General features: G+C 58.5%; 1 protein-coding gene across 1 annotated transcript in view; it reads right to left on the bottom strand.

The window, feature by feature from the left end:
• Positions 1-23,921, bottom strand: part of CACNG4 (calcium voltage-gated channel auxiliary subunit gamma 4) — a 55,034-nt gene extending 31,113 nt beyond the window's left edge. The window contains exon 1 of the mRNA XM_032617072.1: positions 23,686-23,921. Within this exon, the coding sequence (XP_032472963.1) occupies positions 23,686-23,905 (220 nt within the window). The 5' untranslated portion in view covers positions 23,906-23,921. The remainder of the gene's footprint in view (positions 1-23,685) is intronic.
• Positions 23,922-25,484: the final 1,563 nt, after the last annotated feature.

Here is a 25,484-nt window from a genome sequence, read left to right as displayed (position 1 = left end):
AAACCCCAGGCCCCGCCTCCGCGGGTAAGGATGAGGTGAAGCACGGAAGGCCATCCGCACAGGGCCTGATGTGGCTTCTCCACGTGTGCCTGCCCCGAGAGGGAAAGCACTTTGTAACGTTAGCCCCAACCTTAAAAGGCTTTTGTCCTCGACGGACGGGACGTGCCCAGCTGCCTGTGTGTGGACAGGTGTGTGGGTGAGTGGGTGCCCGGAAACTCCAGCTGGACGATCATCGCGGGGGTGGTGGACGGACAGGCATGCACCGCCCAGGGCCCAGCCCAGCCCCAGCGAGAGAGAGAAGCTGCCTTCTTCTCCAAGTGCATGCGCTTTGCTCTGCGCGGACAGGCACTTCAGGTGTGACCTGCAGGCGGGAGCAGACGGGGCAGATGACAAGGCCCCGGAAGCAGGCGGCCTGGCCTGCCCAGCCTGTCAGAGCCACGAATGCCACGAGCCCTAACTCACAGGCTGCTGCCAACGCTCATTAATACATGATGGAAAACCACTCAGCAAATGCCGAGCCCGGAAGCGGTGCAGTGCGGCCCCCATGAACCCAGCCAGGCAGCCTCTGGGCTGTGAGGCCGGCACGAGATCTCTCCTGACCAGTCCACGCCCGGGCCGGCGACCCCAGGCCAGGTGCTGACACGTGGGGCTGCTGGACGCGGGGGTGGCCATCCCCTCGGGGGTCTCCCTGCAGAAGTTAGAGGCAGCCAGGTTCTGAGGGCTCCGTTTGCTGATGGGGTCAGGACTGCGGCTGCGGTCAGAAAGGTCAGCCAGCATGCTTTCCAGATGTCTGGGGAGCCGGAGAACAGAGAAAGGAGAGGGAAGACCCACAGTCCTTGCTGGGAGACCCTACCTGGCCTGGGGTCTGGGGGCAGTGAGGTTACAGGGCCAGCAGGCCGGCTTCGGCCAGGAGGCACCCCCAATTCCATCCAGAGAGCCCGGCCCGGTTTCAGTGCCACAAGCCCCCATCCCTGTCCCCATGTAACTGGATTTAGGAAGACCTCCTGGGGGACAGCGGGCTCCGCCCAGCGGGGCGCATGTAACTTTCCGGGCCCCTGAACCTTCTTCCATAAAGGGCCTCCTGGAGTCTCCACAGACAAGGACCCCATCTTCCGGAAGGTCCTGCGTGAGTCACGTTTCCACCTGCGGCCCAGCTGAGACAGAACCAGATTTCCTTGGGACCTGAAGTTTGTGTAATTAGACAGGCCCTCTTAAAGAAAAAGAACACACAATTACAAATACACAGAACCCGGGACTAGGGGGGGCCCCTGCAAGGGAGGACCGGAAGCTTTGGCTTCTGAAGCCTCAGGGTAAGCCTACTTCGCGCTGATCTTGTGGAGAGAAAGCAATGCAAACACCACCGCCCCCTCCCAGCTGTCACCTGTTCAGGAAGCCCCCACTAGACCGGTGGTCTCTACGTCAGGCAAATGCACAACGAGTGATCACGCAGGAGGAAAGACACCTGCCACCACCTCCCCGCTGCCACTGCCTGGCTCGGCGCCTGGAGGGGACAGCGCCCGTCCCCCTTTGGGGTCAGGCCTCTGGGAAGAGGGGAACCAGGCTTCACACTGCACAGGGAGGAAAGCCTCTCCAATGTGTCTGTTCTGTTCGGGGATCTCATTTCAGCTTCACTTTTCCAGACAAAGCTGCAGTGAGTCTTACTGTCGGGGAGCAGGGGAAGGGGCAGCAGAAACTCAGAGACACTCAGGCCTGAGATCAGGCTGGAGCCCAGCCAGGCCTTCTGGCTCCGGGGGCCGGGGGCCTTCCACGTGCTCTGCCCAGCCCATGTTTTCCTTTGTGAAGGAGACACCCTTGCAAAGGGAGGGGAGGGAGCTGCCGAGCTCCTAGCAACTTCCAGTGATTGATGGTTTCACTGATCTCATCCTCATGACACCCCCTGGAGTCTAGTATTGTCATCCCGCTGTTGTAAACAAGGAGAGTCAGACTTAAAGGGTGTGGGGAAAATTCTCCAAGGTCACACCCCAAGTCAGGGACAGAACCAGGGCTCCAGTTCGTCTTGGTCTCCAAGTCAAGTTCATCTGAGCTTGGTAGGCAGGATCCTAACATAGTTCCCAGAACCCCACCCTTTGGTGTGCTCCCCTCAAGTGTGGGCGGCCTCTGTGAACAGGGTGATTGGGTTGTGTTACGTAAGGCTCCACTCGGGCAGGCTGGAGGGGAGGGGAAGTCAGGGGGACACTCCTGGTGGCCTGGAAGGAAGCAGACTGTCAGCTTGTGAGCTGCCAGGGGGCCGTGTGACAACGAGCTCTGGGCACCCCTAGGAGGCGAGAGGCCCCTAGCTGACGGCTAGCAAGAGAACGGGGCCTCCGTCATGCAGCCACAAGAGACGAATTCTGCCAGCAACCAGTGAGCTGGGGAGAGGAGCCCGGCCCAGGAAGGGACGCAGCCCGCAGACACCCTGATGACAACCTTGGGGCACCCGAGCAGAGGATCCAGCCAAGCCGGTGCACACTCCCGGTCCGGGGCCACTGTGAAACAATCCACCTGTTGTTTTAAGTCACTAAGCTCGCGGTAATTTGTTAAGAGGCACAGGAAACAAACATATCTCTCAACCAAACAAGTCCCTTTTGCCCAGTCCGGCCTTCAAAATAGCCACAGAGCCAGAAAGGAATAAAAACATTCATGTCGCCTTGGGAGAAGTATCTCGTCTCTCTGAGACTCAGTCTCCTCAATTGTCAACAGGGATAATACTGGTACCTACATCACAGGGCTGGTGGGAAGGTTCAACGAGACGACCCATATCCCTCCTCAGCCCGCACCGCGAGTTCTCAACACGCCATTGATCACAAGACTGCGTTTCTTTTGTTCAAGGTTCCCCACTCCTGGAGAGTGACCTGGGCAACACTCTGGGAGGCTGGTGAATTGGGTAGCCATTTGCAGGGTTGAACAAACTTCCCTGTATTCGCTTCCTAGGGCTGCGTAACAAAGCACCACAAACCGGGATTAAAACAACAGAAACGTCTTCTCTTACCTTACCAGGCTACAAGTCCAAGATCAAAGTGTTGGCGGGGGCCCTGCCCTCTCTGAAAGACCCGGGGAAGAATCTGCTCCACGCCCTTCCCCAGCTTCCAGCGTTGGCCAGCCATCTTCGGCGCCCCTTGGCTTGAGGCTGCCCCACTCCCGTCTCTGCCTCTGTCTCCTCGGGCCTTCTCCCTCCGTGTGCCCCTCCTCTTCCTCTAAGGATCCAGTCTGTGGCACTCTAGCCCATCCTGGTTATGACCTCATCTTAACCTGAGCACATCCGAAAGGACCCTGTTTCCAAATAAGGCCTCATTTACAGCTACCAGGGTTAGGACTTCATCTATCTCTCTGGGGACACAATTCAACTCACGCCGCCCCCCGGTGCTAAAGGTGCCGGGAGTGTGAGTCCCTCGGCACCCTCCTGTTCTCTTTCATCTCTTGCCTCTTCAGTGCCTTTCACGTGATAGACCCAGAAATGTGGAGCCTCCACCCAGGGCTTTGTAGGACACTCTGTCCTGGAGCCGTGAGGAGCCCCCCTGAGGTCCCGTGTTGCTGGGGACCCTCTGAAGAGCAGTGGAGACCGTGAGCTGTCTGCCGCTGGCCGACAGCTGCAGGGGCCAAACGAATCACGGAGGCGACGGGAGACCAGGGCCCCGGTGCCGGTGCCGGGTGGCAGGCCCCGCGGGAGGCCCGGCCCGAGCTGCAAAGTCGACAGGCAGAGGGGGCAAAGCCTCCAGGGGTGGAGCTGGATCTCTGAGGGCAACAGGGGAGCTGCTTCCTCTCTTCAGAGGAGAGAGCGCCGCCGATTCTGGCGGCCTGCCCCTCTCGCGCGCGCGGGGGTTACAGCGGGAAGACGCGCCCGTCCGTCCGGTGGCTCAGCTGAGCAGCCCGGAGAGGTCGCGGGGCCCGGGGGACAGAGGGAGCCCTGCGCCCGGGCGCTCGCGCCCCAGCCGGCTCCTCCCGACGGCGCGGGTGGGCTGCAGGCGGGCGCCGTCCTCACGCCGGCCCGCGGCACTCGTGCGGTCAGGCTGCGCGCCGGCGGGCTGGCGGCTGGGGCGCTGGCGGCCGCGTCCCCGCTGCAGAGCCTACCCTCAGCAGGCCCGCGCCTCCGGGAACCGCGCGCCCAGGCCCCTCGCCCCGTGACTCCAGGCAGCTCTGCCCGGGGTGGGGGGGCGGGGGGGCCTGGGACGTGAGGGAAGGAAGTGGTCTCGGACAGGGTCTGCGGCAGCCGCTGCACCACTTCTGGGGGTCCAGCCCCGCCCGGGAAGTCCCTCCCTCACTGGGCCCTGCTTCCCAAGACCCAGACGCTTGCTGAATGGCCTGGCCTCTGGCGAAGACACCTCCTCCTGCCGCCTCTCCACTGTCGGGCCGGCAGAGCCGCCTGTAGTGACTCACGTCCGGGCCCCACGGCGCCCGCGTCCCGTCTCAGCTCTTGCGTCACCTGGGTCGTCTCTCCCTCCGCTACAGTTCCTCTGTCTAAACACAGAGTGGCTTCTGTCGTCCTGGATGGAGCTCGACTGAAAGAGGAATGAGAACGGCGAAGCGCTTAGGCGGTACCAGCGGCTCTTAACGTGCACTGTCTCCTTGCGTTGGCACGTGGGTAGAGGCTGGGGTTGATATATGGATTCCATTTTGCAGACGAGGAAGACGAGGCTCGGAGGAGTCAAACAGCTTGCCCCAAAGAAACGTCCGCTTGAACCCAGTTGTAGTGGAAAGAACACGAGCCACGGGGCAAATCTCATCTTACCCACTTAGCAGCTGTCTGTCTGCAGGCAAAGCTACCTATTCTCTCCAAGCCCCTGTTTCCTAGTTCCAGACGTGTCCATCACCCCAAATAGAAACCTCGCACCCATTAAACAGTTACTGCCCCTCCCCTCTCCTCCCAGCCCCTGGCAACCACTAATCTGCTTCTGTTTCTACGAATATGTCGGACATTTTGTATAAAAGGCATAACACGATATGTGAGTGTTGAGGGTTGGATTGTGTCCCTTTCCTTCCAAATTCCTGTTGTAGTCCTAACTCCCAGGACCTCAGAATGCGGCCTTATCTGGACATAGGGTCATTGCCAAGACAGTTAAGACGCCCATTCGGATGGGCCCTAATCCACATGACTGATGTCTTTATAAAAAGGGAGCATTTATACACAAACACGCGCACACAGGGCGAATGTCCTGTGAAGAGGAAGGCGGAGGTCAAAGGGCCAGGGGACACCTACGATCGCCGGCGGCCCCTGCAGCTCAGGCAGAGACACGGAGAGACGCTCCCGCTCCCTCCGCGCCTCAGAAGGCACCAAGCCTGCCGACACCTTGATCTTGGGCTTGCGGCCTCCAGGACCGAGACAATACATTCCTGTTGTTCAAGCCACGAGGTGTGGCACTTCGTTACAGCAGCCCCAGCTTCTGCGCCTGGCTTCTTTCACTTGGGACGCTGTTGACGCGCTCATGCGTGCTGCAGCGTTTCTTGTCACTGGGTTCCGGGTCCTCTGGGGTTTCGTTCTCGAGCGTTGAGCGCCACAGTCCGTCCCAGCGAGCACTGCGGGACAGAGGCGTGACCAGTGTGGGGAGGCAGGCTGGAGACCTCCGTGAGAAGCCACGCCTACAGGGGCCTGGGGGCAGAGCTACCCCTGTCCTGCTGAGACACAGCTCCCAGCCCGCACGCACGGCTCCTCTCACTGCCCCAGAGAAGTTTCCAGCTCTCACCCTGCATCCTGGGGGCGGAGGTCTCCCCGTGTGATTGGTGGTCAGGAGCTTGGGTTCAAAGCCCAGGGCCAGCCCTGCCGTTTACATGCTCTGCCGCTTGGGAGAGTTACTGTCAGCCGCTGTGCCTCAGTTTCCCCATCTGCGAAATGGGGATAGTTAAATAGTGGAGAAATTAGTTAAGACACGAGAGCCTTGTACGGTCTCGTACAGACCAGCTGCTGTAAGGGGCCCTGCTGTTCCCCTCGTGTGCCCTGTGCTTTTACCCTGGAGCTGGACTTTTCATAAGGTCCAGCTCATTAGGTCCTCTTTCCTCCCAGGTGTCCCGTCTTGCTTGGTGACACACCGTCCACAGTCACCCTGTGATGGGCTCTTCCCCCGCTCACGCGTCCATCTCCAAGATGGAACTCACATGCATCGTCTTCGCCATCCCGTTGTCCTCCTTCAGGGCTCATCACCCCTGGTCTGGCCTCTCCCCGCATTTTCCCAACAGGTCTCCCTGCCTCCAGCCTGGGTCCCTCCTCCCCGTCGTCTGTCGTAGAGCCACAGAATCTGGGTGTCCGAGGGCCGAATGCAGGCCCCCGACATGCGCGAAGGACTCCAGCTTCGGGCCCCGCCTTCCTCCTAACGCTGGTTCCTGGGCCTCTTCCCATACTGGCCTTTGGTTTCAGCAGACCCAAAGTTCTTTGGCTTTCTAGAACACACTGTGTCCCGCGCCTCTGCAGTGCCAACGTGGGATGTGGGAGGCCTGTGCCCGTGCTGGTGCTCTGCCTGCAAATTCTCCTTCCTGTTTCTCGGTGGATTCGTCCTCATCTTTCAAAACTGGCTCAGGTGACCCGCTGTCCAGAAAGGCTCCTGTGACCGCACCCCGTGCCACGGAGGCTGCCCCCCGCCCACTCTGTGCGGCTGCAGCTCCCTGCCGCGTTTCCTCGTGGATGTGTTACGGATCTGGCTGTCCCTCTGTCTTCCCACTCCTTGCTGGACACTGACTTCTTCGAGGAACAGGGCTGGATTCTACTTTTTACCCAGGTGCTCAATAAAATGTCCTCTGAATGAATAAAGGACGAGTAGATGAGTGAATGAACTTGTGAACAAGCGAAGACGCGTGACTCTGCCTCTGCAGCTCCCCCTGCCTGCAGACTTGTGCATGTTCTGCAAGACACAGACCAAATGTCACCGCCTCTGGGAAGCCTTCCCTGACTTCTCTGTGGAATCGAGAGGCCCATGACAAGTTTCTCTTAATTAAGGATCCCAGAAGAGCCCTACGCACTTAAGAGCCACCCAAGGGCAGGCCCCACCCTATTCAACATGAGAGCCAGAGGGATCCTTTTGGAATCCGGGTGGAAGCCCCTCAGGCCTCTGCTCCAAGCCCTCCATGGCTCCTCCCTCAGAGTAGATGGCCAAGTGCTTGCCAGTGGCCATGGTCCCCTCTCTGACCCACATCTCCTGCTCCCTGCTCAGCCGCTCAGGCCTGGGACAGGCTCTGGAAGGGCCGTGACACCTGCTGTCCCTCTGCCTGACACAGTGGTCCCCGAGGGCTCTCCCTCCGAGGCCCCCCAGCCACTCTGTCATCACGACCTTCACCCTGACGCTCCTGGTTTTTCTCGATTACTGTGTGTCTCCCCTGTGACAATACAATCATTCCGTGTATTGTTGTCCGCTTTATTTATTTACTGCTGTGAAAGAAAATTTCCCCACCACCTGAAAGGCTGCCTGGTAAGTAGCAGGCACTCAATAAATGTTTGTTGAATGAATAAATGAATGAATCTTTGGGTGCCCATGACTCAGTCTGGGGTCTGGTTTTTAAATTCCCAATGAATATTTGCTGGATTTGAATAGAAACTTAAAACATACAGTGGCGGAGCTCCGGGGGCCGATGGGGCAGGACGAGGGCTGGTGGCCGAGTCCCCCAGGCCAGGGTACCAAAGAGTCTCTCAAAATCACAGTGGCTGGGCCAGAGAGAAGGTGTCCCTAGGGGTCTTGAAGCTTCCCGGAGAGGCTATAGATCGTGACAGGTCCAAGTGGGAGGTTCTTGTCTTTCCGAGCAGCTCTGAACCAGGGAACTCGCTGAAACAGGAAGATCTTTTTCCTTTAGCAGGTCAAGCAGCATTTCCAAGAGGCCAGGCGCCAAAATCATAGCGGAATGAATGAATGAATGAATCCTTGAGTCCTCAGAACTTAGCACGGGTAAGCATACACATTCCCAACGAGTATTTGCTGCATTGACAAGAATTGAAGAAAACACAGGCCAGTAGGTGAGGAGCCCTGGGGGCAGGGGAGGGCTGGTGGCAGGCCACCTGAGGGGTCTTTGTCACCCCAGACCTGTATTTGTCTGTTTTCAATTTTTACCGAGGCTAATATACAGGGAGAAATACTAAGAGTGCGGCTTGATGGTTGTATGTCCACATCCGTGTAACTACCACCCAGATCAAGGTACAGACACCATGTTCGCCCTCCTGGAGGTTCCCTCTCACCCCACGCCCCGGCAGCCAACCCTCACACAGGGAGCCACACGGCTGACCTCCATCATCCTAGATTAGTTCTGCCTGCATTTGAACTTGATATGAATGGAAGCATACAGTAGGATCAGACTCTGCTTTTCTATCTGCCTTTTGTGAGCCGGGAGTCACCACGTGAATGCCAACAATCGCAGTCTGGGTGTGAAAGCCTGCTGACAGGTGGCATCCCCTGCAAGACGTGGGTTCCGGGGGCTTGAAGTGCACACTTACTGCCTCCGTAAAGGAGCTGTCTTGAGCAGAACAATTTTCACCTTCTTTGCTGAGAGCACCCCGTCTTAAGAGCCGCCCTCGGTCTGACAGCTGAATCTTTCCTTTCCAGGCTGCATGAGTCAGCCCCAGGGCCCAGCATCATGCTCTGTTCTGGTCACGATGCTGTGCCCACCTCTTCCCAGAAGCCTGCCGTGCCAGCCCGGCCCACAGCCAGCGTCTGGCAACCCCTGGGCTGCGCCTGTGGGGTGGGTACTGCTCTGCCTTCACACCCAGCCCTCCGCCCCCGTCACCCCCGCCCCCAGCGTCTGTGTGGCCCCTGGGTTCCGGACCCTGCGCTACCCCACAGCCTCTCCTCAGGGAGCCTGAGGCTGCCTCTCTCCCCAGCGTGCAGCGGGCACGGGAGGTGTCAGCAGCGGGCTGCAGAAAAAGCTGGGGGCGGGTTTTGGAGTCAGAGACTGGGGCTCAGCTGCTGGCTGTGTCCCAGGCGGGTAAGCCTGCCCCAGTCTCCCCACTGCCCACACAGGAAGTGTTACCCTCGCTACGGCGCACGGATGAAACAAACTGCAAAGCGCCTGCATGTAAGAGATATTCAGATGTAACAGCTGCAGCTGCACGAGGAGGGCGAACCTGGAGCTAGACCGCGTGGGTCTGAATCCTGATCTCAACACGTGCGGGCTCTGGGGCCTCGGGCAGGTTGCTTAACCTCTCCGTGCCTCAGTTTCCCCGTGTACACAACGGAAATAGTAATAGCACCTCACTCATGGGGGGCTGAGGATTAACTAAGTCAGTCCATCTAGCTATCTAGCCGTCTATCTAGCTACCTGGTGCCTGGGACAGTTCCTGGCACATAGTAAAGGCCGTGTAGGTAACAGCTCAAACTATAACGAATAGTTCCACAGATAATTAAATAGCATTAAATCATGGCTGTTATTAGGATGACCTAACATGTGGAAAGTTCCTGAGATAATACATGTCATGCTTGGTACACGATGAGTGCTCACCAGATAACCCTTCGTGCTTTGGGTCCTACACGGAAAAGTGGGCGGGAGGGTGTGGGACGGACGAACAGGTAACCGGGTCGGGGGAAGAGGGCGCCGTGAGGGCTGAGCAGGGCTGGCCCGGCCACCTTCTGCTTGTGGGCAACTCGACGCCCCACCTCTGATAAGGAGAGGGTCTCCTCCGGGTCTCTGGACCCCAGCCCCTCCCAGAGCCCTTTGCACCGGCAGGCACGCCCCAAAGGCTTGTTGACTGAAAGCCAGAAGTGAGCTAGAGAAAGCACCCAGGTTTAAAAGCAAAAAGCAAGAAAACCAGGTAGATTTCCTTCCCGATCCTCCAGAGAAGGGGAGACCAAAGGTGGGCATAAACACCACTTCCGAGAAGATGAAGGGCTTTCAAGGCTGAAGATGAGTGCTTTGTTTTCAGCAGGAAAGACTGAACAAGAAGGAACAGACATCACCATCAGAGGCACAGAGATTCTGATGAGATTCGAGAAACAACTTTCTGGTTCAAGTATTGGCCATCTCAGCCACAGACGCCAGATGTGGACCTCGCTGGTGCTTTTATCTTAACCACAACTGCCGCTAATGGCTAAAAGCAGCATTAATGAGCAACAAGGACCATTAACCTGGCAATGGGGACTCCCGGAAGCTGATACCCCAGCACCCACTGGGGGTGACCTGTCACCTGACTCACTGGCACAAAGAGCAGGGTGTGGTTACAGCAGCAGTACAGGTACGGGTCACAGTGGAAACTGCCTTTCCTCCAATATCCGCCAGGCACAGGTCTTTTCTAAAGAATTTACACAAAGGGAATTGGCAATGGAAGAAATCTGAGACGGAAGAACCCTTTTATTTTAAAGCATTTGAGGATCTTTTGGTGCACGGAGCGTGCTTAAACTTGCCGCAGGGCGATTTTCAGGGAAAAAAAGCAGAGGCTTCTGTTCAAACTTCATTGGATTCATACTTTAAGAAACCTTGGCCAGTCTGGCTCAGGCAGAAAAATTCCCCCAAAGGAAGATTTCATGGCCAAGCTTTTATATTAAGTACTTGGTTGTACATATGTGATAAAAGTTTGTGAGAGCATATATCTGGGTTTTATTTGCTTTTCACTTACTGTTGCAGTCACTTTGGGCACTTTTATTACGTGAGATGGATGTCTAAGAATGGAAACCCGGTGTGTAAATTGTGCTTACGGGAAATAAAGATTTGATGGTGGATGGCTCGAAAAGGCTTTCATCCAGCCATCAATTTGGTTATAAGTCAGGGGTGACCCGAAATAAAACACTGACAAAAGGTGACTGGGCGTGATGCCTGGGGCATGTTCCTGGATGCAGTTAAGGAGACAGAGAGCAGACACGGCGGATGCTGAATGAACATACGGAGACATTCACCTGTCTGCGGGCTGGAGACTGGCCCTGGTGCTTTTTAAAATTAAATATCAGGTTCAGGTATTCCCCCCCCCCCCAAACAGGGTAGAAAATTAGAAAAGGAAAGAAGGAGATAAGATAAAGCACTCAGACTTCCCATGACCATCATTAAGAAAAACCATTTTGGTGAATTTTTCCCCAATATTTCTTTCAGGCCTCGGAGAACAGCCATAGCGATAGTCGCGTCTATTTTGTACCAGATAACCTTTAGAGGTTTCACATCTGTGGGTCTCTGACTCACTCAATTTGCTATTTAATAGAATTCTCCTCGTGTTTAATAACCCTCCTAATAATCGCAGAGTTCAGAGAATACATTTTTATCTAGTAAATGTCACAAGAACTTTCAAAAATCTGCCTTGAACAGGAAGGAGGAGAAGGCTTCTGTGCTTTAAATACGGCAGACTAGAAAGGAAAAGGGAAGAGATAATCAGAAAGGCAAGTTAGAAAGAAAGAAACAGAAGGCGGGGCGGGGAGAACTGGGGGATGGGCGGGAACAAAGGACCTGGGTTTCGGAGGAGGGGGTGATGGTGGGGACAGTGGGGAAGGAGGCAACCCAAACAAGGACCCTGGGGACACATCACAAACAGCCACTGCGTGGGAAGAGGGGCTGACCAGCGTGAAGGTGGGGGACAGGCCAGGGGCCCGCAGGCAACGCCCCGAGAGCCGGATCGCCAGGGCCGCGGCCACGGGCCACAGGGGCGGCCGAGGCGGGAGAAGGAAGCCCCTCCCAATGGTTAAGCCGGTGCAGCCTCTCCACCCCCCAGCCGTCTGGCCTTGACTCGCACGCAGGAATCCGTGGGCAGAAAGATAACAAAAGCTATTTTTCATGCAAGAGGAGTTGGACATCAGGGGAAATCAGAGCCCCTTTGTAGGATATGCCAAACTGCTGAAGCGAGCAAATGTCTCGGGCGAGGGCTCAGATGCGAGCCGGGAACAGCGCGCTGGCCCCCGGGAGCCGGCGTCAATGTGCGCTTGTTATCAGCGGCGGAAGCAAGCCTGGGGCAGCCTCCCCACACCGCGCGGCCAGACGAGCTGGTGACACGGCCTTGGCTGGACTGTCCGGTCCCTGGAAGGAAGCCTGGGTGTCCTGAGATGTCCTCGGGGAGTCCCGTTCCCCTCTCAGCTCGCGGTCTGGTCTGGGGGCTGCGGATAAGCCTGGTGCGCCCCTAGAGACCCACCCTCACGGTGGGCCCTCCCGTAGCCCCAGGTGCAGGGCAGCCTCTGGGGCGTCGGGCATGTGTTCCAGCCCCAGGCCAAGCGTCAACAGCTCACCTCGCCCCGCCCCCCGCCCCCGCCAGCACTTCTGCACAGGAGGTGTTGCTAACGTACCCATTTTGCCGAGAAAGCAACTGAGGCTCAGAGACGGTGCAACGGCCGGTCAGAGGCCATTGGGAGGTAGAGCCTGGACTCAAAGCCCGACGCACCCGGGCACCGGGCCCTCCGCCCCACGTCCACCAGACGTCCTCCGAGACGCCACTCATAAGCGCTGCTGTGTATTTCGCGCCTATGGCGAAGCAGGTGTACGCAGAGCGCCGTGAGCGTTTTCCACTTGACCCTCCGGACGACCCTGAGAGACAGGCCTTAGCGGAACCCCTGGGAGCAGGCCCTGACATCCGGATGTGTTCTGAGGCTCTGTCCTCACTTCGCCGCCTCTTCTCCCTTGGCTTCCCCAGCACCCGACAGTAAGCTCCCCAAGGCCTTTCTGTACCCACAGTGTCCAGCACGAAGGCAGGCGCTCGGCAGGTGGCCCATAAACGCTAACAAGGTGCTCTCCCATCTCCAAGGCAGCCCTGGCCCTGCGTACTGTTTGAGGGGGCCCTTGGAGGAAACAAGAGAGAGGTGGTTCCAGTAACACCCCCCTGCCCCCACCCCAGCCACCAACTTCTGTGCAAACTCAGGACCCTCCAGCATCACCCCCCTCCAGTCCCAGCTTCCCCGGCCCACCCCTCCTCCAATCAAAGTCTTCTCTCGGGACAGAACAGGACACCCAGGCCTGGCTACGGGATTTTGGGGGGGGTCCAGTGCAAAATGAAAATGGGGGTCCTCTCGTTCAAAAATCATTAAGGATTTCAAGATGGCGACAGCAGAGCGTGAAAGGACGCAGAGGTGCCCGAATACGGCCCTGGTGACACCAGTCGTTCTGCATCCTTTGCACGTGGCCCATTACTAGGGTCTGGGGTTTTTGTTTGTTTGTTTTTTAACATCTTTATTGGAGTATAATTGCTTTACAATGGTGTGTTAGTTTCTGCTTTATAACAAAGTGAAGCAGCTATTCGTATACATATATCCCCCAATCTCCTCCCTCTTGCGTCTCCCGCCCACCCTCCTTATCCCACCCCTCTAGGTGGTCACAAAGCACGGAGCTGATCTCCCTGTGCTATGCACCTGCTTCCCACTAGCTATCTTACACTTGGTAGTGTATGTATGTCCATGCCACTCTCTCGCTTCATCCCAGCTTACCCTTCCCCCTCCCTGTGTCCTCAAGTCCATTCTCTACGTCTGCGTCTTTATTCCTGTGCTAGGGTCTGGGTTTCTCTAGGGCAGTCTTGATTTAAAATTTTCTGGATCGTTCTCCCTTCTACTCCACCATCTCCCCACCAAATCTAAGAATGCCAACATTTCAGGATCTCAGTAACACTTCCTACATCCTATACAACAACATGAGAGAATCTGTCCTCTGCTCTTTTGTCTAGAACTTTGGTTCAGACAATACAAATGCCCCAGTGCCATTGGTCCCATCAGGGAACCGAGACACTGGGGTCAACAGGCACAGCCTGACATCTCATCACAAGGGGAGCTGTTTCCATCCATCGAGCAGGTGACCGCCATGTCCCTGTGTCCAGGCCAGCCCCGCCTCCACCCTGCAGAGGGGGGGGGGCCTCAGCCTTGTGCACTCAGCCCATCTGAAGCCGAGGAGTCTCCTGTTCCCCCACCTCAGGACACTCCTCTTTGGTTGTGTCTTGGGGAGTGGCTCCATCGGCTGAGGGTGTCTACCGCTGTATCTCTGTTTTACAGATGAGAAAACAGAGAAGCCAAGGAATCTGCCCAAGGTCACAGAGCTAACACAGGGCAGAGCAGTATTCAAATGCAGGTCTCGTTGACTCCCCTGCCACACACCCCGCCCCTGTCCCATTAACCATCAGGAAGACTTGGTTCAGAGATCACCTGACCTGACTCTTCTGTACAGTGAAGCCCCTGGTGGGAGGTGTCAGAGGTGTGTGTGTGGGGCTAGATCTGTGGAGCTTCGCAGATCAGGGAAGGAGCCTGACTTTATCTCAAGTGGGTTGTGGCCCCATTGACGGGCCATCGAGCTAGGGAATGACGTGATCTGATTTCCATTTTTCCAAGCTCGTGTGTGAAGAAGGGCTAGCATGGGGGCGGGCGGGAGGGAGGGGCGGGAAGAAGGGTCAGGACACTACTTGCGGCATCCAGGCAAGACATGACAGCGGCTGGGAGCCAGGTGGAGGGAAAGCTGTGAGTGGGTCTGGGCGGTCTGTAAGGAATCCCAAGGGGATGTCGCAGGAAAGGCGTTTTTTCTCATCTCTGCGGTGGCCAGCTCTGGGATGAGCGCAAAGCAGGTCATCAGTGTGTCCTGAGCACGAACGATCAAGTGGGTGGGAGAGGGGACCGGCTGATTCTCTGGAGGTGAGAACAAGCCAGCAGCAGCGCATCCAACAGGTGAGGCTGCCACCAGCATGCGGGTCCTCGCTGAGGTGTCAGGGTGAAAAGAGGCCAAGCCAAGTGTTTCCAAGAAAATGAGCCCGAAATCCTGTACCCTCTGCAGCGCCTCTGTGGCAGCACAGCCACCGTGCTTGTCACAGCACTTTCCCAAGTACCCTCTCATTGGGTATTCGCACAACCCTGGGAGGGCACAGGAGGACGGAGGGAAGAGGGGGAAGAACAGATGCAAGGAGACAGGAGGATGGAGGGAAGGGGGGGGAAGAGGGAGACAGAGGTAGAGAGGAGGGAGGTTGGAGGGAGGGATGAGAGACGGATGAAGGGAAAGACAGGTGTCATTTGCCCATTTGACAGCCAAGCAATCAAAGGCTCTAGGAGGTTAAGGGATACCCAGAAGACTGTCCGGATGTTAGCCACAGAACCAGAACCAGGCACAGGTCTCCTGACTCCTGCCCCAGTGTTTCCACACCCGGCACCCTCTCCTCCTTTATCACAGCCCTGAGCCCACAACACTGGAGGTCACAGCTGTAGCCCCGGTGCCTGCCAGGAAGTGCGATGGGGGGAAGCGCTCTGGGCGCTGCCTTGGTGCTAGACCCTGTTTCGACTCTTAATTGAGAGCCCTCTGGTTCTGATTTTATGGCTCACAGAAGCCATTCAGCGTGGTTTTGCCTCTGAGAGGTGATGAAAGAACACCATGTTCTACGGTGCCCTGAACATCCCCGGGGACACTCAGCTTCCTCCATTCCCAGACCCTGGAGGCCAGTGAGCTGACCTGGGGCCTCACTCAGCTCAGCTGCAAAGGTTGGGTGACTTATTTTTTCTGGGAAAACTTCCAAGTTTCAGGAAATGTGGAAGTAAGGGGAAGGCCATCACACCTTGAAAATCTACAAGATGCCAGGCGCCATGAGGGTTATTTTACATGCATTTTCTCATAAAACCTTTACAACAATCCCAGGGGTTGATTCAGTGATGGCTCTATTTTACAGTGAAGGAACCGTAGTTCAGAGAGGTTAGCTAACTTATCTGAAGACACACAGCTGACTAATGGCAGAGCCTGGACTCAAACCCAGGTCCATGTGACTTCAGTGCTAGCCACCTGACACTGCCACTTCCACGTGGAGTAACAGAGGTTGGAAGAAGTGAGCTGAGACAAGCGCGCGGCCCCTGTCTGTCTCCCCAGGGCCAGGAGGCTGATGGCGGGTGAGCTAGGGAGGCGAACAATTTTGAATAATTTGTTTTCCTTCCAGGCTCTGGAGCTGGGCTTGAGTCCAGAAACTCCCCTGGGCCTCTGCACACTCTCTTTTGTAAATGGGGCAATGGCGGGGCAGGGGGTTGTAGCGGGGTGGGGGGAGGACACGTAAACAGCACTTGCTGGGCACCTCTGCCTCCGTGGGCTTGGTGAGGTACGAGGCACAGAGGGTTGGATGCTGTGACAGTGGGGACCTTGCTTCAGGTCTGCAATCGCGGAGGTGGGGGAGGGGAGTGACGAGCGGGGGAGGGGCGAGAGCAGCTCCAGTTAGAAGCCCTTTCAAGCCGGTGGGCAGTGAGGCCCTTTGCAGCTGCGGGACAGAATGCGCAAGGAGCCCGAAGAAAGAGCTGGGGTTAACTTTTCGGAGGACGCTGACTTGAAGGGCAGATAGAAGTTTGGTGTGGGTAGGCGTGGGGGTGATGGAGAGGTCCTGATGTTTTGGGAAGCAGAAACAGTCAGAGGGTTCTTCTGACCCAAGCCATCTCCGGTTCCTGCCTCCATCCTGGCTCCGGGGAAGGGGGAGGGGTGGAGGAGGCCTGATGCCAAGGCCAGGCATGGCTAAGTGTGAGGTCACACCCCGCATCCTCGGGCCAGCTGGGAGCCGTGGGCCTCTGAGGGGAGGCACCGTCTGCTTTGCAAAGACCCTGGAGCTTCATTTGGAGGGTTGTCTGGACCCCGGCCCCGTCCCGATGCTCAGGGAGCCCTCGAGATGCCATGGGGCAAGGACGGCAGAGAAAGGCCCGGGGGGAGGGAGTCCCTTCGTCCTTCTGTATTTCTTGCTGCTCACCTTGTGCTACGGTGGTTGCTAGATGCCTGGTCTTCACCCAGGTGCCAGCCCACAGGGAGGCTGGGCGGGCAGAGAACCCTAACCAGGCAGCCCCAGACCTCCTTCTGCTCCCGGCTCTGTCACTAACCAGCTGTGTGACCTTGAGTAAGTCCCTCTGCCTCTCCAGCCTTGGTTTCCTCTGCTTGCAGAGTGGAAGGATCCAGCCACATCTGCAGTGCCCACCCGTGTGGACACATGCTGGGGCGTCACAGGCAGGGTGAGCTGGGTCACCTGCAATTCACGACTCTTAAGAAAGGAATGGAGCCGGGTACCAGTTACATCTGCGGTCACCTGAAGCAGATGCCAGGTCATCCCCTTAATAGAGATGCTCCCCGACACCCGCTTCCCCCCAAGGTTCCATGTGTTTTCCCGAAGGAAAGAGAAATAAGTGAAGTTCCTTTCAGTTGCCGGAAATCAGGTCAGCCCTTGCCCTCTACCGAAATGGCACTTCCCTGAGAGCAGCGGTTCTCGATGGGGGGCACTCTTGCCTGGGCCCCCTCCACCATCCAGGAGACCTATGGCAAAGTCTGGAGACGCCTGCGGTTGTCACAGCTTGGTGAGGCGGGGCTGTAGCTGACTTCTAGTGGGTAGAGGCCAGAGACGCTGCTAACCTTCTACAACACACAGGGGAGCCCCACAGACAAAAGGATCCCGTTCAAAATTTCCAAGGTACCGAGGGTGAGAAATCCCGCCCTGTCGTGAGGGCAGCAGTGGTGAATCCACAACACCTGGACGGGTACGAGCTACCGTGGTTCCCCTAAGCTGTGCTCTACGGAACTTTCCGGCACACTTTTGGCTGTGGGGGGCTGGGCAGTAGTGTGAAAACCTGGGACCCCTACGGGCTCACACTTGATTTCCTCTCCCAACCTGTTCTCCACAGGTAGCCAGTGGACTTCCTGAAAACGTAAATCAGACCCCAATGCCATCCCCTCCCCTCCCCAAGCACAGATCCCTGGTCATAAAAAGCAGATAAAGCAGGGTGCTGACCCTGACCTCGAAGCCTCTCCCAGCCCCTCCACAGGGATGGAGCCCCGCACCCCCCGCAACCCCCCTTGCGCTCCGCCACCTGCACCAGGTTCTTTCCTGCCTCGCGGCCTCGTCTGCCTCTTCCTCTTCCTGGAAGCGCTCCCTCCGGTCCTTCTCTGACACCTCCTTCACGGCCCTCTGACCAGTGGCCACCCTGCCCGGCCTCTCCCAGCGCCCCCCGACCCGGCTCTGTTTCCGTCAAAACACTCATCAGTACCTGGAAGCGTCAGCTACCCCATTAGAACTTCGGCTCCAAGAGAGCAGGGCCACGTCCGTGCTGCCCACCCCTGTGACTCAGAGCCCCACACGTCTGACACAGAGCAGTGCTCCGTGAGCAAGAATAAATGAAGGGATGGATGGATGGATGAGGCATGCCCAGCAGGCAGGTGACATATCCTTTACACGTGTGTCTTAGCAGAAATAAGGTTGAGAGCCACTGAACTAATCTCAAAGGCTCTTCCAGCTGGAGAACCCGGCTTCCTGTGGGCCACATCAAGGCCACACTGAACCTGGTTCTACCTGGAGGCTGTGGGCAGGGCTCTCTGGGGCTTGTTTGGCTGAAAGACAAAGGTGGGAGGAATATTCCAGATCAGCCAGGCCCCACTTTCAGATGAGGAGACAGAGGCCCACCAGGCTCTCTGACACCCTGGATCTGATGACCTGAGGCCCCTTCCTACTCTCTGCATCTGTTACTACGTCCTAGATATCCCCAGAGTCTTGGTCGTCTGAGCAGACTGACACCAGGAGATTTACTTTAAAGAGCTGCTGGTTTCCTACTGAGCCTTTCTGAAGCCCCTGACATGGGGCTCCTCCAAAGCCGGCCCTGCTGCAAGACCATTAAGTCAGGCTGGGGTCCACCAAGATCCCCAGCTTCTCTTCACTAAGTCAGCTGGCTCCAGCTGGGTTTTTCTTGTCAGAAGAAAGAAAAGAGTGAAGAACAGAGGAGGGTGAAGAGACAGAGCAGGACATTGAGGGAAGGTAGACATGAGAAGGGACTGCCAGGGCCCCTTCCTGAACGATGAGACACTGGGCACCAGCTACAGAGCAGGGACAGAAGGAAGAGCAGCCCTGTCACAGACTGAATGCTTGCATCCCCCCCAGATCCATATGTTGAAGCTCTAACCGCCGAAGTATTCAGAGACGGGGCTTTGGGAGGTGACTAGAGAGATGAGGTCATGAGGGTGGGGTCCTCATGATGGGATTAGTGCCCTTACAAGGAGAGAACAGAGAGCTCTCTCCGTCACATGAGGACACAGGGATGAGGTGGCCGTTTGCCAGGAAGCAGCTCTCACCAGGAACCGAATTGCCCAGCACCTTGATCTTGGACTTCCAGCCTCCAGAACTGTAAGAAATAATGTCTGTGGTTTAAGCCATTGAGTCTACCACATTTTGTTATGGCAGCCGAGCTGACTAAGGCAGCCCCCTTACCTGTCCCTTCATCCCCTGGCTGGGGGAAAGCTGGGCTCATGTGCTTGGCCTCAACCACGATCCGGACAGTGGCAGGCATCCCTGACACCCAGAAGCCGTGCCTATCTTAAGCCTCATTTTCTCCACCTATAAAAGGCAGATAATTAAGATTTACCTTGCAGAGTTGCTGGCAATTATACGAACTAATGTGAAGTCCTGCATGGAGGTTGATGTGATGGCTGTTATGAGCAACCCTGGAGGGCAAAGGAGGGCCTGCGGACGAGGGGACCAGCTGATGGGCCGGGTGCTGCGGGAAGGGAGCCTGCTCTCTGCTCGCACCCCCCTGGGCCTGACTGGACAGGCGGCCTGTGAGTTATTGCAAGAGAAAATGAAAGACAGGAAGAGCGCCCAGCCCAGTGCCTGGCCTGGGGCAGGAGGGGAAAGGACGGAATTCAGACCCAAACCTCCCTGAACGAGCCTGTGTCCGGAGTGTGGGGTAAGGCAGAGCTTCCCAGCTGGCCGGTCGTGAGAGGGTTCCAGATGTGCCAGAGAAGCGTGCCCCCCTGGAGCTGGGCAGGGCCTGGGGTGGCTGGTGCCCCGGGGTAGTCACCGATGGCTGTCCTCTCCTCCCCAGCCCCCGGGGTGCAGTGCAAATATCTTCTCTTCCTCTGGGGGCCGTGGTGTGAATGAAATTTGGGTACACTCATTGGTGAGAGATGCCGCCCGCGGCGGGGCGGGGGTGGGAGTGAGCATGATGGAGCAAAGGAGCCTCTCACTCGCAGGGGCCAGCGCCTCCCTATCCGCTCCCCAGTAGGTGCCCAGGACAGAGCTGACACAAAGCAGCAGGCCCGGGGCCACCCCTGGCACTTGCCGTCTCAGGGCTCTGACCGAGCTGCGAGTGTGCTGACGGCAGCTCCGTCTATGGGCGACCTGGGCGGTGGTACCGCTGAGGCTGAACTTTGCCAGGACCCTGTATTCTGGGCCCAGAGCACAGTGACTGGCTCGCTCGGGGACCCTGGTGTCTGGCAGCCCCCGTGAGCATCTCGAGCTCCCAGCGGGCACGGGGGCTTTGCCGCATAAGCTGCTGCCCTCGGGGCCCAGAGTCTCCCCTTCCCTTCCCGTGTCTACACGAGGTCTCCGGTCCCTGGCACACAGTGCACGCTCCGGAATGCCTGTTTACCTTCTACACCTTGCCCGATTCCAGAATGCATTAGAGACTGAACAAATGTTGGTGGGCAGTAGCTTTGGTGGAGAAGTCCACAAAGATTTGTTACTCCTTTCCTGTGTCCCCAGCCTTGGGCTGAATGTCACCAAAGATGCAAAGAAAGAAGGAGGTGGGGGTCTAGGAGACGGAGGAAGCAGATGGCTCTTTGTGGTGGGAACAGGCTAGTCCAGAACGTGGTAGGAAAAGAGTGAGAGACAGACACACAGAGACAAAGACAGAAACAGAGAGAAGCGAGAAGAGAGTGTGTGTTATGCAATTTGTGTATCAGTTGTACATTCTCACTTCCAAATGCCTTCACGCTGCCGCAAGCCAGCCTCAGAGCTGGGCTCCTCCACTGGCTAGGCAAGTACTTGGTTCTATTTTTAATGGTAACCCAGAAGATGTTTGGGAAAGGGCAGGACAACACGGTGGGGAGAGCTTTGCAGTGAGACAAAGGCTCGATGCTGGCCCTGCAGCCTCCTACCTGGGTGCCTCTGGGCGAGTGCCTTGCCCTCTCTGAGCCTCTGTTCCCCACGCTGCAGGTGGAGGTGAACAGGGCACCCTCTCAGGGCTGTTGTGAGCGTGCCGTGCGGTAACGTGCACAAGGCTCTGTGCGCTGGAGGACTGTGACACTCGTCCTGTAGAGGGGCAGCGGGGAGAGCCGGCTTTGGGGGTGGAAAAGGGTGATGTCGGCCGTGGTGAGCCTGGGAGCAGCAGGTTTCTACACGCAGCCCCGCCAGCCTGCACGGACACCTTAAGTACACAGCGGGCTGGGCTCTCCCGACCTCAGAACATCATTCCTGTGAAACAGCCAGGGAACTGAATCTGCGGTTTGTGAGATGCCAGCAAACCCTTCAGAGTCCCACTGTCACAACTGGTGTTTTATTAGCTGCCTGCTGCAGTGTATCTTCAGTTTCAGCTTAGAGGTTTGAGCTTTTCATTTTTTTCCCATGAAATGCTTTGGGGTACTTTGCTAGAGAGCAGGTGGAAATGATGCATTGTACACACAGAAGCCAATACTGAGGTGACCATGTCCCCACAGAGCGTCCGGGTCTCGGCCTGGACGCTCGCTGGCAGGTGGAGACGTCATAGATGGCAGACAGCCGTCGGACTCTGCGATGTGCTTTTGTGAGATAAGCTCGCAGTTTCCGCCCCAGCTGAAGGACTGCCAGGATGATTCTAGAGCATCCCGAGGGATCCTGAGCCAGCTCTCTCAGCCCTGGCTTGGTCCAAGGATGTCCTGGCCCTTGGAAGTGGCCTGGTTTGGCCCCCAGAACCCCTGAGCTCCTGGGGGATGACAGAGGCAGCCCAGTTCTTGGGGTGAAGTCCCCAGATGGCGGCTCCCCACCCTCCCTCCGCCAGCAGAGCCTGCTGCCCAGATCAGCTTGGGGCTCTCTTGATGAACATCGAGTGCAAACGGCTCAAGGCAGCTGGCAAGATGCTAAGTGCGGCATCAATCCTAATTAGGATGAGAAATTAATAAAGGAGGCATTCGAGCCACTCTGCAGAGGCCAGGCTCACTGGCATGGAGGAGTGAGTTCCAATTTCGACCAGGAACCTGGAAGGCCTGGGGCCCAGATGCGTGGGCTTGGGTGATGACAGGGGCTCGACTTACTGGACCACATACACAGCACCCAGTGGGGCCTGCGAGGTAGAGCACGGGGCCCCAGCCGCCCTTGTCCTGTGTCTAACGCAGGTGCCGTCGCAGGCAGTGGCGTGGGCACGTCCTCCAGATGAGAGGAGTAGGCGTCGGCGACCTGAGCATCTGCACACCATTTTCCTTTTGAAAAATGATGTTTTTCAGAAGAAAAGAGGAGGGTGTGATGGTGGCTGTGTTTCCCAAACTACTGATTGCACATTCCTGCTCCTGGAAGACTCCACTCAGTCCGGGCAATAAGCTCCAAGTTCAAAGCAGCTTCGTTTGGGAGAGAAAGTGGGGGGCAGAGGTGGGCAGGTTTCCAGATGAGAACAGGCATCATGGGGGTGAGGGAGAAAGGGAGCAAGCTCCACCTCACCTGGCGACCCTGCTTTACAGAGCCTCCTTTTACCCGACCCCAAACACGGCCAGAAGAAGGGCCATCTCTTCCAGAGCTGCCTACCAACCTCCAGGAAGACGCCACCCTGCCGAACTCTTCGCAGGGGCTGGAACTGCAGGAAGGCTGGGGGTGCGGGAGAACCTCCCCGACCACGGAAGGCGGAGTTGACACACGCGGAAAGATTACAGAAAAAGGAGGAGGAAACTCTGTCCAAGGATTTTTGAGAGGAACCCTCCACCAACGTCCCCCACCCCTTTCCCAGTCTGAAAGCCAAGACCAAGCGGCGAACCCGTGCACAACCTGGAGGGGAGCAGACCGCCCGGACAAAGCCACCTGTTAGTCCAAGTTCCGCAGCGGGGCGGGCGGGAGGCGCTGAAGTCTGGCGCACGTCGTCACTGGAGGAGTCCGGGTCCCTCCCCCGGAGGGAGGGGTCCCCGCAGTCCGGGGACACCCAGTCCCGGCCCCCAGAGGCATTCCATCCGTACGTCACCTACTGCAGGGCCCGGCCGCGCACCTGGAGGGCTCAGCACCGCGTCCCTCCTGCCGGGATCCGGTGGCCACGCCCCTCCCAGGCAGTTCGCGGTCCGCGGGTCGCCCCTGCGCGCCCCAGTTCTACTGAAGATTCCCGGCCTTGGGACGACGGCGGCGGGCTCGCTGCCCTAGTCGGGGGGGGGCGGGGAGACTTGGTGACGCTCCCCTCCCCACCCCACCGAGCGGGGAGGAGTGGGCCGTTGGCCCCTGGAGGAGTACGTGACGGAGCAAGGTCTCGGCAGGCTTCAGGCTCGGGCGACCCGGGTCCCCAGTCCCGCTCGGAGCCCAGCCCCCCTCCCACACCTCGGCCAGGCCTCGAGCGAGCGCGGAGCGGCCCCGGCGCTCCCCGCCCCCGGCCGGCCCCGCCCCAGGATGGCCAGTTCCCATAGCAATCGCGCAGACACCGGTTGCCAAGCAACCTCTCCCCCAGCTCCCTCCCTCCTCGGCCGTCCGCTCCCCCCAACCCTAGCTTCCTCCCGCCCCCTCGCCAGCCTCCGCCTCCCCCGGGGGCGCTGGCGCGGCCCCTCGGGATCGCTCCGGTTTCGGGCTGCGCGCGCGCGCGTGAGTTTCGGTGTGTTTCATTGTGTCTGTGTGCGAGGGGGTGTGCGCGTGCCAGCGGAGAGTTTGTAGGGCCGGTGTGTTGGGGGCGGGGGGCGGGGGGCGTCCCCAGTCGGGAGGGACCGCGAGGTGCTGCACAGCTGGCCGCGAGGGGACCCGCCCGCTCGCTCCGGCTCCTTTGTGTCTCGCGCGGAGCCAGGGCCGCGCCCACCCCTTCCCGGCCGGCGCCCCGAGCAGGGTGTGTGCGTGTGCGTGTGCGTGTGCGTGTGTGTGTGTGTGTGTGTGTGCGTGCGCCTGGGCGCGCGCGCGCGTGGCGAGGGGGTTGCCGAGGCCGGCCGTACCTTCGATGCAGCACACCCGCCACAGCCCCGAGTGGGTGAGGTCGCCGCGGGTGCGGCGGGGCGGGGGCCCGTCGTCCATGGTCAGGTTGGTGCCGTTGCAGATGTACGCGCTGGAGTAGAGCCAGTAGTCGGTGCCGATGGCGATGGCCATGAGCGAGAAGGCGGCGAAGGCTCCGGCCGTGGTCAGCAGCATCTGCAGCCCGCGGTCGCATCGCACCATGGTGGGCGCCTCATACTCCGCCGCCCGCCGGCCCGCCCGCCCGCCCTCCTCCCTCCGCGCGCCGCTCCGGGGGCGCCGGGGCCGGGGGGGCCGAGGGCCGGGGGGCGGCGCCGCGCCGGGGCTCAAACTCCGAGGCGCGGCGGCGAGTGCGGGCTGCGCGGGCCGCCGGGCGGGCGGGCGGCGGCGACCGGGGCTCCTCCCTCTCGGCCCGCCCTCCCCGCTCGGCCCGCGCCTCCGCCCCGCGCCCTCCGCGTCGCCGCCGCCGCCGCCGCGCCCCGCGCCTCTCGGCGCCGCCCCTCGAGCCTCGGCCCCCGCCGTGTGTGCGCTCTCCGCTCTTCCCTCTCGCCCGGCCCGGATTTTCTCTCCCTCCGCGCCTCTCCGCTGTCCGCGCTCGCGCGCGCTCCGCTCTCCTCTCCAGTTCGTTCACATTATCAGAGTGACGGAGCCGGGGCACGGGTTCCCCAGGAGGATCGAGGGGAGACGGCGTGGCCAGCCTCCCCGCTTTCCCAGCCCAGGACACCCCGTCTTCCTTACATGGCCCTGGGGGCTCTTTAATATGTGGTGCGCTTGTGTGTGTCCCTGCTCCCCCGTGCCCTATCCGCGCCTTTACCTGGTGACGAATGTATAGGCGTGAGTGTGGGAGTGGGAGTGTTCAGGTCAGATTTCCAGAAGCCCCAGATGGGGGTCACAGCTGGGAGACAGGCCAGGCCCCGGCCACTTCCCTCCCCCACCTAGGTGGCTCCGGGCCACCAGCTCCTGCAGATCCGCCGGCCGGGGCTGCAGGACCCAGACTTTACAGTCGAGGCAGAAGGGAGGTGTCAGCCAGCGGCGCTTTGGGAAGAACACCTGATCCCCGTTTTATGGACGGACGGGGAAACTGTGCTGGAAGCTGCGACGCTCCTCCCCCAGTACATTTCTGATGGTACATGTCTGCCAGTCCAGGAACACCCCACTTGTACTGGATTCAAGCGTCTCCGCCCCCAGCTGTTTCCCTCTCTCTCCCAGCTCCCTCTTCAATGCCTTTACTTCTTCTTCCCTCTCGCTCCACTCGAGCTTAACTGGCTTTCCCTCACCTCCTCCCTTTATTGCCAGGCTCTGCCTCAGGCCCTGCTGGCTTCACTGAGTTGCCTCTGCTCCTGGCACGATCCCAGCCTGGACACGCTCCTTTCTCCAGAGCCAACCCGGGCTCCTCCTAAACCCTCCCCTCTAGGAGGCTCTCAGAGACCGGCACCTGGATGTCCAGCGTGCCCTTACTTCATCCCCTCCCAAGGCTCACGTCGTTGGCATCAACGACGGGTGTCTCGCGGGATGCAGCCCTGGAGCCCAGGAAAGGAGGTCTACGGAGAGCTGCTTTCTTCTTGCAAGATGCAAATTTCACCTCCTTTTGGCACTTTCCATGGCCCCTACTACCCAAGGAAAGTTAATTACCCCATGCTGGAATTACTGGTCTCTCTTCCATGAGATTGTGAGCCTTTCCCATACCTGACATATACGGGAAGTGTTTAAGAAACATTTGCTGAGCGAGCAGTGTTTCTTGGCCCCCTGGAAAATGGTAGTCTGATTGGGGAAAATAGAGCCT

Source organism: Phocoena sinus, chromosome 20, assembly GCF_008692025.1.
Source record: "Phocoena sinus isolate mPhoSin1 chromosome 20, mPhoSin1.pri, whole genome shotgun sequence".
Lineage (NCBI taxonomy): Eukaryota > Metazoa > Chordata > Mammalia > Artiodactyla > Phocoenidae > Phocoena > Phocoena sinus.
This window is presented reverse-complemented; position numbering and strand designations above follow the sequence as displayed.